This window comes from Pipra filicauda, unplaced genomic scaffold, assembly GCF_003945595.2.
Source record: "Pipra filicauda isolate LSUMZ 115617 unplaced genomic scaffold, ASM394559v2 scaffold24_size8852520_pilon, whole genome shotgun sequence".
In the NCBI taxonomy this organism is placed as follows: Eukaryota; Metazoa; Chordata; class Aves; order Passeriformes; family Pipridae; genus Pipra; species Pipra filicauda.
In genome coordinates, this window is record NW_024104365.1 from 2965968 (window position 1) to 2980563 (window position 14596).

General features: G+C 37.4%; 1 protein-coding gene across 2 annotated transcripts in view; it reads left to right on the plus strand.

The window, feature by feature from the left end:
• Nucleotides 1–14596, plus strand: part of GPC6 (glypican 6) — a 769083-nt gene that overhangs the window by 547061 nt on the left and 207426 nt on the right. For both annotated transcript variants that reach the window (XM_039381996.1, XM_027724667.2), the window contains exon 4: nucleotides 8508–8673. In XM_039381996.1, coding sequence (XP_039237930.1) covers nucleotides 8508–8673 — 166 coding nt within the window. The remainder of the gene's footprint in view (nucleotides 1–8507; nucleotides 8674–14596) is intronic.

A 14596-nucleotide genomic window follows, 5' to 3' on the forward strand; every position in this document is an offset into this window, starting at 1 on the left:
TACAATGTCCTTATTTTCCATTAGAACTATTTTCCTAAAATTACAGTACCAAAAGTATAATTTTATAGTACTAGGTATCACAGAGGCAGTTTGCTGCAGTAGTTCACCCTTCTGCTATCAGGGAACAAGACAATGTGTCTAATTTTACTTTATATGTACATGATTTCATGTTTTCTTGTGTTTATGTGGATCTGAGTGTGAAGGAGGAAGAAAGTTTAATCTTTTACACAAGATTAGTTTGTTTTTATATGATCCAGTAAAACATCCCCCAAGAAAATATATACTGGATTCCATATTATGTAGTCATGCAGTGCTAGTACTTTGGACCATGTTTTTCTTTAGTGCACAACTCAGAGACAAAATGATGAAAAGAAGCCTTGTTCTTACTGTAGAGACATTAATTATCCTAACTATTCATGTTTTAATCACCTCACTATGTTTGTCTTAGAGTGTCGTGGAAGTAGGACACACTAGTGAAGACCCCTCTGTTGTTTACATTTTGTGTCTATAGGGAAGAAGTTATGAGGAAGGGATTAAAAAGAAAACAAAAGAAAATAAAGTAATGGTTAAATTATGAGATGAAGATTTACTTCCAACTATACAGTTGTAAAAGCTGCAAGTGCAATAGTAAGCAGAAATGTGGGCACACATCCCATAAACAGGTCACTCCAGACCATAGTCATCATCCCAAGGTGCACTTGAGCATCTGTTAAATATTTTATATATGGTACTTATATTTACAACTAGCTCTGTGAAAACCTAACAAGAGCATTTGAAAGATCATAAAAGAGGAAATGTTAACATGGAGCTATAAGGATCTCACATGACTTGGGCCCAGTGGGCATTTGTGGATCCTATAAATAGATAGTGAACTATTTATAAAGCATCACTCTTCCTCTGTGCTATGCTGAATATATTACCAAGACATTGTGGTTGGTTATTAGAATCCAGCAATGTATCTGACTAGGTTCTTGCTGGTATACCTCAAAGATCTGACATCCTTCTTCATGTTAGAAGTCAAGAAAATATTAATTATGTTCCCTTTCGATCTCTGTGCTTGCATATGATCCACACAGAATTTGCTTTACTGTCCTGTCTATTGTGCTTCATCTTGTGCTTAATTCACATCATGAAATTAAAAACAAGCATAAGTAAAATACTATATTCTATTGTATCCCAGATATTTAACATCTTGCTTTGTGCTGGGCTGGAGCTTCTTCGGAAAATAGTCAGTCTTTAAGGCAGGTTTTACATTCCTTGATGAAGGCATGACTGTATGTTTGTACCCATATGATCTCTGATACGGTGTGACCAACCTATTGCTAATAATCAGGTTGAATGTTTTGTTTCAAAACCCAGCACTCTTTAGTTGGCCTTTTGGTTTTCATGAAGAAGGATCAAGAATACGAGCGACTTGAGAAATCATATTTTGTTTCTATGGATATTCCTTAGCCTTTTTTTCAAATAGCCCAGAACTAATAATGGAATTTTACCATTTGAATTTACTTGGAAAATGTTCAATATAGGAATATGATGAGGCTTACCAGGTAGGCAAAGTCATCAAACTTGAAGTTACCAGCTTCATTATCCCTACAATTTTTTTTCTCTCTCTAGTAGAATACCCTCCTTTTAGGACTAGACTACTGAGTTCCTACCCTTTTGTCACTGCTGATAGGCAGCCCAGATAATTTATCAGTTATGTGGGAAAACAGGTGTAAGGAGTCTATGTATCCTTACTTGCTGTGTCTGGGAGATTGCCATTGCCAACTAATTCAGATAGTGATCACCTTACTAAACACTGACCACCTTAAAAGTGTCTTTTGCATCATGACTTCATCCATGTTTCTTAGAGCAGGAAGGAGATGAAAGAAGTTGGGTCAATCTGTTGTCACTTGTCACCTCAAATTATTGCATAACTTATCATCAGCCAAGGCTGCCAGTATTATGTATGCATTTATTTCTTTCTCGTCAGTGTGTTCTTGCTGACACTGCTCAAATAAGACACTCCACAGTCCCCTGCACCACTCTGCTTCATGCCCTTTTTCAGTCAATGAAACAATTCACACATCTGTAGACCGTGAACGAGAGGTACTTGTGAGTACTTGTGAGTGATCAGAACACTTTTGCTGCTTCTCTCTCTCTCTCCCCCCCCCTCTGAGAGAACTGTTTTTCTTCTCAGGTGCTTTTTTTGGTTGGCACTGAGAATCATAGATAGGCAATCAGCAAGACTGGTCTCAGGTATATAGTCTGCATTTCAGACTTCTTGGGTGTTACAAGTAGGACAGACTTTAACCGTTCTTCACGTCATTTTCTTGTCCAGTTACTGCTGCACAAAATGTCTAAATGCTCGATTTGATCATTATGTCCTGCTGTGGCAGTTCTCTTTTTCTCAGAGCTTTTCCTTCTGCCTATCAGGGGGTTTGATTTCCAGATTATGAAGGACCTCCCTTTCTATTTCTGATTTGTACCTGGGTAATACTTAACCTACTTCTCTACAACATTTTTTTCCCCTCACAGAGAGCACAAAGCCACTATTTTTTTGACTATGCAGAGCACAGTTTGGCATTTTTTCCCCTCATCTTTCTTTTCTAATGCCTGTTTTAACTTGACTGTTCTACAAGGCCACTGCATATCATGGTTCAGTAAGATCCTCCTACTTTTCTATGGCACAAACCAGGGGATTTTTCTTGCCTAACTTTAAGGATACACATGAAGATATTTGCACATGGATTAGTGATTACAGCAACATAAGAGAGAGTAATAAGCAGCTATTTTCAAGAGAGAGTAATAAGCAGCTATTTTAGATGCTTGTGCTTGTGTTGAAGTGAACCTCTTTTGTAAGGGAGCCTGGGTCAGTTTTTGGTATCTCTGTCTACTCAAACAAATCACACTAAAGACTTCTTCTAAAATGCTGGTCTATATGAATTTTCTTTTTGCTCCCCAAAGTATTTGAAGTAACCATTTTCAGGGGATTTTTGGTCCCTGTTGCTTACAGTCACATCCTGTGTTCAGCCCTGTAATTTGTGCTAAATTACACATGCTTTCCTCTTAAACTAAGCCACTCTTATCTGGTGGAGGCCATAGATGTTTCTACATGAGACTGGAAAAAATCAACACGCTCCCTTTTTAGTGAGATGCAGTCTGGGAAGAAAGAAGAGTAACTACTTCTTATTAAGAGAATGTCTTAAAGTCTATGTTCCAGAAGAGATTTGAAAGCCTAACAGCTCTGAGATTCCTTCCTTGTTTCTGTGTAATAGAAGACTTCTCATCTTCTGGGAGTGGATGGAAGAAATTATTTCAGATTTTTCACCTTTGTGTTGCCCTTGAAATGATAGGAAAGTAACAGATGGAATTTGTACCTCAAATTCTGTTTAATGTGGGATTACTCTAAAAACAGATGAGAGTGATAAATATTTTTCCACAGAATTTGCAGGGCAGATTTTTCAGCTCAATATTATCTCATGGGATGTAAATCCCCATATCCTGGAGTATTTTCTCAGCTTGCAGTATTTTAAGTCAAAGAAATTTTTGTTTCCACCCAGTTTGTTTGAATTTATCTATGTCTCTGACAGGTGAAGTGGGATTTAAGAACATTTTAATATTTATATGAGTGTTCAAATATTTTATTTTGTAAAAAAAAATAAAATTTCTTTAGAGGATCATTCAGAAATTAATCAAGAGATCAAAAATATAGCCTTACACAAAATATCTTGTGACTGCCACTTTTCAAGTGGTTTTCTAAATTTATATTTTCTTTACTGAAATCATCTCATAAGTAATTTTCCCATTTTCCCAAAAATAGGAGAAGCTATTCTTTTCCTCTGTAAATAGAGCTTTAGTCTCACTCAAGTAAACATCTGAATGTTTTGTCCTTGTGTTTTTTTGCTCTTGACTTCTGTAGGGAAATTATGAAATTCCACAATTCATCTCTCCAACAGTTATTTATTGTTTGATGTACAGGCCTCTGCTTAGAGACGTTCAGTCATTATTTTCATATAGCCAGTTTCAAAACTGCATGTCATGATAACTTCGGCAAATTATAGATGAGACTGATACTTCTAGGAAGTATTGAAAAATTGAAGTATTGAAGTATTGAAGTATTGAAGTATTGAAGTATTGAAGTATTGAAAAATTCTGATCCTTAACTTTTAGGGTTTTATCTATTTAAATTCCTTTAAAAATTTCTTGTAATGCTTTTGGTTTTTCACCTGTAAAATGGAGGAGCAATATTGTTCCACCTTCAAGAACTGCACATCTACTGGAACAGAGCAGACATGATGAAATAAGTATGAAAAATGCCTCAAATTTTAACAGGTGTTAGAAAGAAAGGCAATTCCCATATTTCTCATGATTTCAAAGTCATGGATACTGGAAAGGGACATCTCAGTTGGACAAGAACAATGGCTAAAAGGTCCTCTTCTCTCTTAATGTTGCATAGCTTGTATCAGATAGTAAATGTGCAATTTCTTTTCTTACATTATAAAACTTCTATAGGGTTCAACGATATTGCCTTAGGTTTTTTCTAATACTTTAATGAACATGTTGAACTATATATTATATGTTTTCTATGAAAATATTTTCTTGGATATGAGAATATTAAAATGAAAATATTAAAATGACATTCTTGAGATATACTATCCCAGAATTGTGGGAATCTTACAGCTATTTAAGTGGCTGTAGTTTTTTATTTTGATATAATTCAAGCACAAAGTCAAAGGCACTAGGACAAAGCTGTACTACTCAAACCAGGTCTTCTAGCTTTCAATCATCTGGGATGCTATGAATTGTTAAAGAGAGAGCTATTTTTATCTTTAGAAGGTTAGTAATTGACTAGGCTTTTGGTTGAAAGAAGCAAATATTCTCAAATTGACCCTCTACAACATAAATTACCAACTGAGTATGGCTGATGCAGTACTTCCATTTTTATATCAGATAGTGCTATAAAAGCAGTGAACTAAGGACTTAGCATATAATGAGTACTTCAATAGAGCATCAAAAATCTTATTAATATTTCTACGTAGTTCTAATTGGATACAAACAGAAATAATTTCAGCTGAAATCTGCTGAAAAAAACTTCCTTGATACCTTGACTATTAAATGAAATCATCAGAAACACAGTGTTCATGAAAACAGCAAAAATATGGGCAAGAAGAAAAATTAATCCCTTGGATCCAACAGTGAGCAAATCTTCCTTGAAGAGAAGAATGAGCAAAAGGAGCAAAACCATCATTACTAGCTAAGCTTTACCTGCTTTTCTCAGTATTAAAAACAAACAACAACAAAAATCAATAGGGAGTAATTGTAATATCTTGAGAAGATAATGTAAAAGCTATATGGCAAAAAGTAGTGAGTGACTGGGCTGAAGCTTAGTCTTTGTACTGAAGTTAATTAAAGATGAAATGAAAGAAAAAAGGACCTGTAACTTTTAGTAATCTTGTGTAGCCCATAAAGTGTGTTTCAAGATATATCTCAGTTGGATTTGGTCACATCACTGTTATGATGGGTGATCAGAAACAATGTTTTTGTTTCCTCAGTTCTAGCACGTTAAATGCAATGATCAGCAATTCTTCATTAAAAGTCTTTCTTCTTCCTTCTCTTCTGAAATCACAAGCATGAACCTCTAATCTTTATGTCCCATTTGATTTTAATTAGAATATTTTATAGAACTGCTAGAATTAAACTAGGAGGAGGGTGTTTGGACAGTAAGCCCTAGAATCGTACCATGAAGTTATCCACAGATATATTAGCTTTTTGTTAGAAGAATGTGGGGAGACTTCTTGGAGTTAGTCAAGACATTCTGATGTGTGCAAGTTAAAACTTTGACCTGGCCACATACATAAGCATTTTATTACATGAGGATGGTAAAGGGACTTAAGGGGAAGCCATATGAGGAGTGGCTGAGATTGCTTGGTTTGTTCAGCCTGGAAAACAGGAGACTGAAGGGAGACCTCATTGCAGTTTACAACTTCCTCATGAGGGGAAGAGGAGGGGCAGATACAGATCTCTTCACTGTTTTGACCAGTGACAGGATCTGAGGAAATGGCATGAAACATAGTCAGGGGAGGTTTAGGTTGGAGTAAAAAGTTTTTCACCCAGAAGGTGGCTAGGCTCTGGAACAGGCTCCTAAGGGAAGTGGTCACAGCACCAAGCCTGACAGAATTCAAGAACCATTTGGACAACACTCTCAGACACACGGTGTGATTCTTGGGGTGTCCTGCACAGAGCCAGGATTTGGAACTCAACTTCTGCTTACTTCCTGCTTTGGTGCTTGTCTTTTTTTAAAAATTGACTTGTTCTAGGTTTGGAGATACAAAACAGTGGGATAAATTACTCTAAAATGTAGTTCTGATCAGTGGAAATAATAAAGTTCAGTTCTTCTTGAATTTAGATTTTCTGCAGTTTAATAAGGTGAAAGTTCCCCCTAGTGCTTCTTCTAACCTGTGAGTCATTCATAGCATCATTCTTCCACATAGATTCTCTGATATCTGTGAGGAACTGACCTCATCTTTCACCTTTTTCCCCAATAAAGGCAATAATAGAGTCTCTCTCCTCTTCTTCACTCAGCTGTCTATTTCAAAAAAACATATTAGATCTTAATGTACTGACATCTGAAGTGCTCAGTCAAATTTGACTGGAACTGGCTGACAGTTCAAAAGCTATTGGAAAAGGATGGATAAATATACCTTCACACACACCAACAGTGTTATGCTAGTAAAGTGCATTTCCTGAGGAAACTAAGGCAAAAATCCTTTCTGAGCATACTCAGAAGCCTGTGCTGTATCTCATAACAGAAGCTTTTTCATGTAAAAATGTCCTGTGTAAAGACTATGTTCTGCATAGCTCTCTGAAAATCAATGATTTAACATCAAAAGGGAAGAAACAAATTCCAGAGGAAAAGAAGTGCAATTTTAGTACAGTCCTGATAATATGAACCACATCAGTAAGTTTAGCCTGTACCACTAGTGCAAAGTCTGATTCATGCTTTCAGCACAAGCTACCATGATTACAGAAAAACAGCTTAATCCCTTCAAATTTATGTTAGAAGTGTTGCATTTATTCATAAACCAACACAATGAGTGAAAGGAGTGCCACTGCTTTGGAATCTTCTGTCCAGGAATTTTGAAATCACTGAGGAATCTGTAGCCCTTTGTCATTGCTCTAGATTGTCACTCCAGCAGGAGAAACTTGTGCTCCTCTGCACCATGACAAGATGCTATTGTGAGTAGTACCTAACGTGCACTTTTAATGGAAGTTAGAAACTCTGGCCTGAAAATGTACATTGTACTAGTACATATAACTTTAAAAGTCTGAGATGGAACATTTAAATATGAAAGAGAGCAACAAAATAATATCTACCTGAGGAACTTCACATGTAGTCAAATGTGACCAATTTGTTGATTTAAATTTAGATATGCAGGATTCAGTGGATGTCTTCCAGAAGATGATTAATCCTACCCTTCAAGAGATGGGATAAAAAAAACACAAAAAGGACCTATTTCTCTCCATTGAACATGAAAGGCACATTGTTGAATAGATGCCCAGCATTTTGATGACTAAAAAAGATGAGATAAAGGATCATTACAAATAATGAAGTCTTACTCAAAAACCTTTCCCCAGCCTCCATATTTCCTCTCCGGGAAGTCCATACCATTCTAGTGCAAAGTGTCACACCTATTGCTAAAAGTTTATATCTACACACTACTTCCTTCTGTCAACCATGTCCAGTGTTAACAAATTAGACTGAAAATCCTAAATTCATTGGGTGTCTTTCCATTGTCTCTGTTGTCTCTTTACAGTTCACCATGTGTCGTGCCGATATGTAAATGGAAATGCATTAGACTGTTGTCTATAATACTTTTTGTCACTTGAGATGTTAGAAGCATAAAAAACCAAACCAAATCAAACCAAACCAAACTAAACCAAATCAAGAAAATACCAAACCCTGCCTGATCTCTTTATGAAATTTTCAGAGAAGACTGAAGGGTATTTTCATCTGAAAGTAGCATGATATCCCTTTGTCATGGTGCAGTTCTGAATAATTTTATGAAATTTGTCAAGATTATCCTGGATTTACCGTGCTTTGATAAGGAGGAGATTTTAATCCAATGATAGTGTGACTGACAGTTCTAGCTTACATAGGAAGAGTGAGAAGTCTCCTCAGGATCCTCCACATTAGGATCAGTCAGTTACTATCCAGCTGATTCCCTGGGTGTTTTTCCTTCACTTTTCAGTAGATTTTGTGTGGGAGGGCTGGGGAGACAAGCACTGCCATCAGTAGGGGAGTGTTGATTTTTGCATTCCTGAAAGTCACTACTGTGCTAAAGGAAGATAATTGGCAGGAATCAATTAGTCTCATAAGAGGGTGTTATTAAGAGTTGAGCTCTTTTCACAAATTGCCCCTTCTGTGCTTATTGCTTGAGAGACATAATCTCAGCGATCCCGAACTTCACAAACAGGAGATTGATTTCCTCCTTTTTCTTTTTCTTTCCCCGCCTTAAACTCTGCAGGTCAGTCCCACCCCAGGGTGCATCCGGGCGTTAATGAAGATGTTGTACTGCCCTTACTGCAGAGGACTTCCCACTGTGAAACCTTGCAACAACTATTGCCTCAATGTAATGAAGGGCTGCCTAGCAAATCAGGCTGATTTGGATACTGAGTGGAATCTGTTCATAGGTAAGAAGAGTTTAAATATTAGTGGAAGGAAACGCTGGTAATAGCAAATATTTGCTGAGTTCTGTGAGGTTAGGAGACACTGATGGTCAATATTTGGAATGAAGCAACTGCAGATGCACCTCACTTTCTAACTGACCTTCCTGGCTTGCATTAAGAAATAACTGTTTGCCCTGCCCTGAACCAGTCATGTTTAGTATTTCATATTTCAAAAGGAATGGTGTGGTGTTACGGCTTCGGAGCCGAATTATTACATGCTATGTGAAATGTCGAGAAAGATTTGGTTGAGGATTTGATAACAAGCTTAACATGGCAGAAATGGTATGTATTATCACTGAAAACTAGGCTCTTGCTAGCTGAGAAGATAATAACATTGTGTAACATCCAGTCAACATAAATCACAAGAGATGCTGTTCTTAATTCTGGTAGTATATAGGCAAAAAACTTTAAAAGTTACATACATGAGAAATTATTAATTCCTTATTCTTGCTTAAAATATGTCAATGTCTCCCTTTCAGTGTACTGAATAGAAAGTACCAAATACAATCAAATGTTAGAATGGAGCATAAAGTATGTATTTAAGGAAAACTACTACTACAGTTTTATTCACCTAATTCTTCACTCAAGTAAACTAAGAAGAAAATAAGAAAGAAATTTCCCTTAAACAGCCATTCGGTTATCCTGTAGCCAAAAAACACCACCACAAAAAAAAAATCCTCCCAGAAGAGTAATATATAATAAGAAATAAGAGTTTTAGGTTGCTTTTTGTGATAGGATGACAGGGTAGGATGAGGAATTAGATAAGGCTAATGATAATATACAAAGAACAGAAACAGCTACTTACACCAGTCACCAATGAGCATCATAGTTTAGACCGGATTTCAGGAAAATTAATACAGCTGGAAAAAAATGAGATAAAACTTTCTTTATTGTGACTGAAGAAAGGAAATGTTATTTTCTACTTTGGAAAGATAAAACACAAGCAATCTCGTCCTGCTGAATTTCAAACCCCACTGACCAATGTGACTTTGAAAATTTGATTCTGACTCATTCATGGATTTTTGCTTTACTCAGCAGGGCGAGATGTGTAGGGAGAAGAAAACAGGATGAAAAATGAATCAGAGTATGAAATGTGAAAATGAGCATTGAGTGTGCTATAAAAATAGCATGCAAACAACAATATAAAACAAATGATGCATGTACACATGCCTGCTCAGTACCTAGTACTAGTTAAAGGAGTTGACATCAGAAACCGCGCTGTGTGGAGGGATACCCATCCGATTACTGGTGTGAAAAGGAGAGTCTGATCATCATCAGTAAGCTGAATGAGATCTGATGGAAAAACAATGCTAACCTATTAGAGACATTGCATAAGCTACTTTCCCTTTGTCATTAAAGAATAAGCAAGAGCTGAAATGTCACTAATTCCAATCAAAGAAAATAATCTAGGCTTTCAGAAAAAGCAAACCAAACATTTGAATGACACAGTTTTTATTAAGGCATGCACCTGTTTAAATCAAAAGCTGGAAGGTAAGGTTTCAGGTCTTAGGAGAACATTTCATTTTCTGGTGCTTTAAATTCAGTAAGAGTGCTGGGCAGGGTGGCGTATGTGTCGGAAAGCATGGAAATGCTTACAGACCGAGACTTTCAGAGTCTTTAATGCAAAGCCCTTGTTTTCATCAATGTCTTTCCCGTTTTGATTTTTCTTACTCTCAGAAAATAAAAACTGCATGAAACCTTGTACATTATGTTAAAACATAGTGCTAATTTATTAAATACTATGTCAAGCAGGCTGCTATGCAATTATCCCTGCAAGTCAGTGATGACAAGGCAGTATACCAAACAAATACATCAAATCATGTTTCCTCTTTCTTCTAACTATACAACTTCCCCTCTATAACTTTATGGGGAAGAGAAAAGAGAAGGAACAGAGATTTTCATGTGTTGGGAAAAGATATGCTGTTTTATCCCATTTTTCAGGCCTCTGACAGCTTTGTTGAAGAAGAGGGTCCTTCCTTTATGAAAGATTGAAATGAGGCAAGTTGTCTCTGTCTCTGACAGCTGTCAGAGGCTTTCTAATAACACATGCAATTCCCTTAGTAGTAAACCCAACAAAACTTCTACTCACTGAATTAAAACGAACAGCAGCACTTTACAGCACCGCTGAGCTATGAAAGATTGGAAATTATGCATGAACAGTTTTATCCCTGTTCCGATACTAGGAACCATGCACTAGGAAAAAAAAAGATGATTTTGTACACTAACAGTCTCTGCGTAGGCAGAAATCCCAAATGTTAGTGCATATTCATACACAAGATAGTTTTGCTTAGTTCATAATCTGTGCATTGTAAGATCATTTTGGCAAAAGTTGGTACTAGGAGAAAACTCTCAGATATGTTTGTCAGTAACCAAATCCTGTAGTTTGGACTGCATATCCTAGTATTGTTCTGTAGTTACTGTAATGGTCCAGCAACAGCCAAGATCTACAAGTGAGGAGGAGCACAGGAAAGTAAATAGGTTGTCTCACAACAGGATGTGTTGCATGTTTCACCTAGTTTATAAATATAGAAGTCAGAACTGAAATCACATATATATAGCACTAAGAAATCTTGCCTGTACTTTCAAAACTGGGGATAGTGGGACAGCTTCCCTTAAACATCTGGTGCTTTCCAAGATTTTATAGACTGTGAAAATTGGTAAGAGGTGAAACAGCTGCAGCATCATGACACATGGTTTATTATATATTTCCTGTTTGTGTCACCCTAAAGTCTGTGTCCTTTTTGTCTGATGTTTCATTATAGACTTTTTCTATTTAGTTGCCTTCATTATTGCACAATAAAAACCAAATGTAGCACATCTTATTGTAGCAGATCCTCTGCAACTCAGAATTTTGCCTGAGAAAGGAAGACAAATACATAATATCACAATTATGAAACTATAATGAATAAGTAGTCCTTCCAGGTATCTATACAAAATATTTAAGAAGTATTTAAAGTAAAGCTGCCACACTGATTTTGAAAATGTGTGTTTTGGCAAAGCCTGCTTTTGAAGTTTTGCCTGTTAGTTTACCTATCATAATCTCCTCTGTAAAAGTCTCAAGCAAATTTAGCAAATGCAAGAAAAAAAGAATGAGTGGAAGAGCTGTACTGCTGATGAAGGAGATTGCCTGAGGGAGGAGCTGTCTGATTCTGTTGAATGGGGAAAAGGGGGTTTTCTCTGTCTCACTGCCCAACAGATATAGTCAAAATTATGCTTTTCTTCATGGAGCCATACCAATTAACAGCAATAAGGATGAGGGATCCCACTGTTCAGTCTGTCGCAGAAACACAGAAGAGATAAATAAAACTATTCCCACTTACAAAAATTCAGACCCGTCTATCTTAGGGAATGACATTAAAATTTAGCAATACTGTTACTCCTCTTTCTTTTGCTAATCTCCATTTCAGTCCATGTTCATATCTTAAGATTCTTTTATTTTTCTTAATCTTGGCTTTCCCTACAGTTGATCACTTATTTGCCTTTAACTGCTCTTTTCTCAAGCAGGAATGTCAGTTGCGGAATGAGCCCACCTACCACCTAAGTGGACACCACACTTTCTCTTGGTGCCCTCATTCAGCTTCAGAATCAATACCCATAAAAAGATTATTTCCACGGAAGCAAATACCTCTCATTCTGACAGCTGCCTTAATCACCGGTTCAGGATAGCAAAGAGTCCATAAGGCATTTGGGTTTTTGGGATTTGTTTTATAGTTAGCATTTCTGTCTTGAGAAAAAATGATAATACTAAATATGAAAGTCTAGCAAGATTGTGAGCCAAATATGATAATCCTTACATAAGTAACTGAGCACAACAGAAGAGTAAAAATCTGGCTAGTTGTTTTAATCATATCAGTTACTCTATCTGAGTTTTGTTTTTGTAGACATGTAAAGTAATTCATAAATGCTTTGTTGCTGCAGTTAGTGACAAGATGTAATGAATGTGTAATAGCATAGCAATGCAATTCATGGAGGTTTGACACTGAATGGCTATTTATAACAGCAGAGAGTATAAGTCCTTTTTCTTTTCCCCTAAGAATTATTCAATGATAAATCAGACTCACCTTAATCTTACCCCCATGTTTTAATAGATGGGAGATTGTGGAAAACACTTCAAAGGTTGTGCAGTAACAGAGATGTGAAAATAACAGTGATTCTGACAGCTCAGGATTGCATCCCTATCTGTGGAAAGGAGCCAAGGGTCTCGTGCACTAGTTCATGTCCACAGCCGTCCTTCTGCTTAGACTGGAAAGAAAGTCACTTTGCTATCAGTGTATTCAAGTGTATTTGACAAGTTCTGTAGTCTAGTAAGGCAGATCAGCATGTAGTGTGTTCACACTGCAGTATACAAGGCCTGCAAGGCTGGCATCCAGGCTCAGAGAGCCAGAGAAATCTTTTACTTCCACCATCCTGCTAGGCTTCAACCAGAGAAGAAAATTGTACCTGAAAGGCATCAGCAAAAGCTCCTCCTTCCTGTGTTGAAGTTGTTTCACTTACTGTCATTACAGCACCTCTGCATTACTAATAAACTTTCTTCTTCTTGTGCTTTAAGAATCCCTTTTTTCTTCTCATCAGTATGACACAGACACTGCCCTTAGGAGATCTTCTGAGGCAGAGTATACCATGCAGTCTCACTTAGAGCAACTGGACCATTTTAAGTAAAACTCCCCAACAAAACCTTACCTACTTAGTCCTAATGAAAGCTGTAGTGCTGAAAATATGCAATCAGTTTTATTTACTGCTTACAAAAGTCCTCGGGTCTCTATGTTTTCTCTCTTCTGTGTGCAAGCACAAGGATAAACATTTTCCTTCAAGAGACCCCCTAGATTTGACTTTTTATAGTAGCTTATGACAAGAATAACTGTGGTCTTCAAGACTCACTTTGCTTCATAGGAAAATCAGTCTAGAATTGTAATAGCAATCTTATACTATTTTCTTGTGCTTGTGTACACAGCTACTATTAATAAATACAGCTGTGTATGTGTAGGGAACTACATTTTAGGTTCATGAAAATAGGAAACACCTGAAATGTCTTGAGATAATATTCAAAACAGATTGGAGGTTTTTTGTCCCTTCTTTCTCTAAAGTGTACAGCATAGAATCACAGAATCATAGAATGTTAAGGGTTTGAAAGGACCTTAAAGATCATCTAGTCCCAACCCCCTCTGCCACGGACAGGAATACCTCACACTAGACCAGGTTGCTCATGGGCTCATCCAATTTGGCTTTGAACACTGCCAGGATTGGGGCATCCACAACCTCCCTGGGCACCCTGTTCCAGTTTCTCACTGCACTCACAGTAAAGAATTACTTCATAATATCTAACCTAAATTTCCCCTCTTTCAATTTGTACCCATTACTCTGTGTCCTATTGCTACAGTTTCTGACAAAGAGTCCCTCTCTGACTTCCCTGTGGGCCTCTTCAGATACTGAAAGGTTGCAATGAGGTCTCCACACAACCTTCCCTTCTCCAGGCTGACCAGCCCCAACTTTCTCAGCCTGTCTTCGTTGGGGAAGTGCTCCAGTGCTCTTATCAACTTCATGGCTCTGGACTTGCTGCAACAATTTCATGTCCTTCTGATGCTGGAGCCTTGGAGCTGCGCACAGCACCCCAGGTGGGGTCTCAACAGAGCAGAGGGACAGAATCACCTTTTTTGACCTGCTGGCCATGCTCCTTTTGATGCAGCCCAGGACACTGTTGGCTGCCTGGGCTGCAAGCACACACTGCTGGCTCATGTTGAATTTTTTGTCAACCATCATCCCCATCTTTCTACACAGGGCTGCCCTTAATCATTTCTCTGCCCAACCTGTAGGTGTACCTGGGATTGCTGTGACCCAGGTTACACTTTGCTTTGTTGAACTTCACGAAGTTTCCATTGGTCCACCTCTC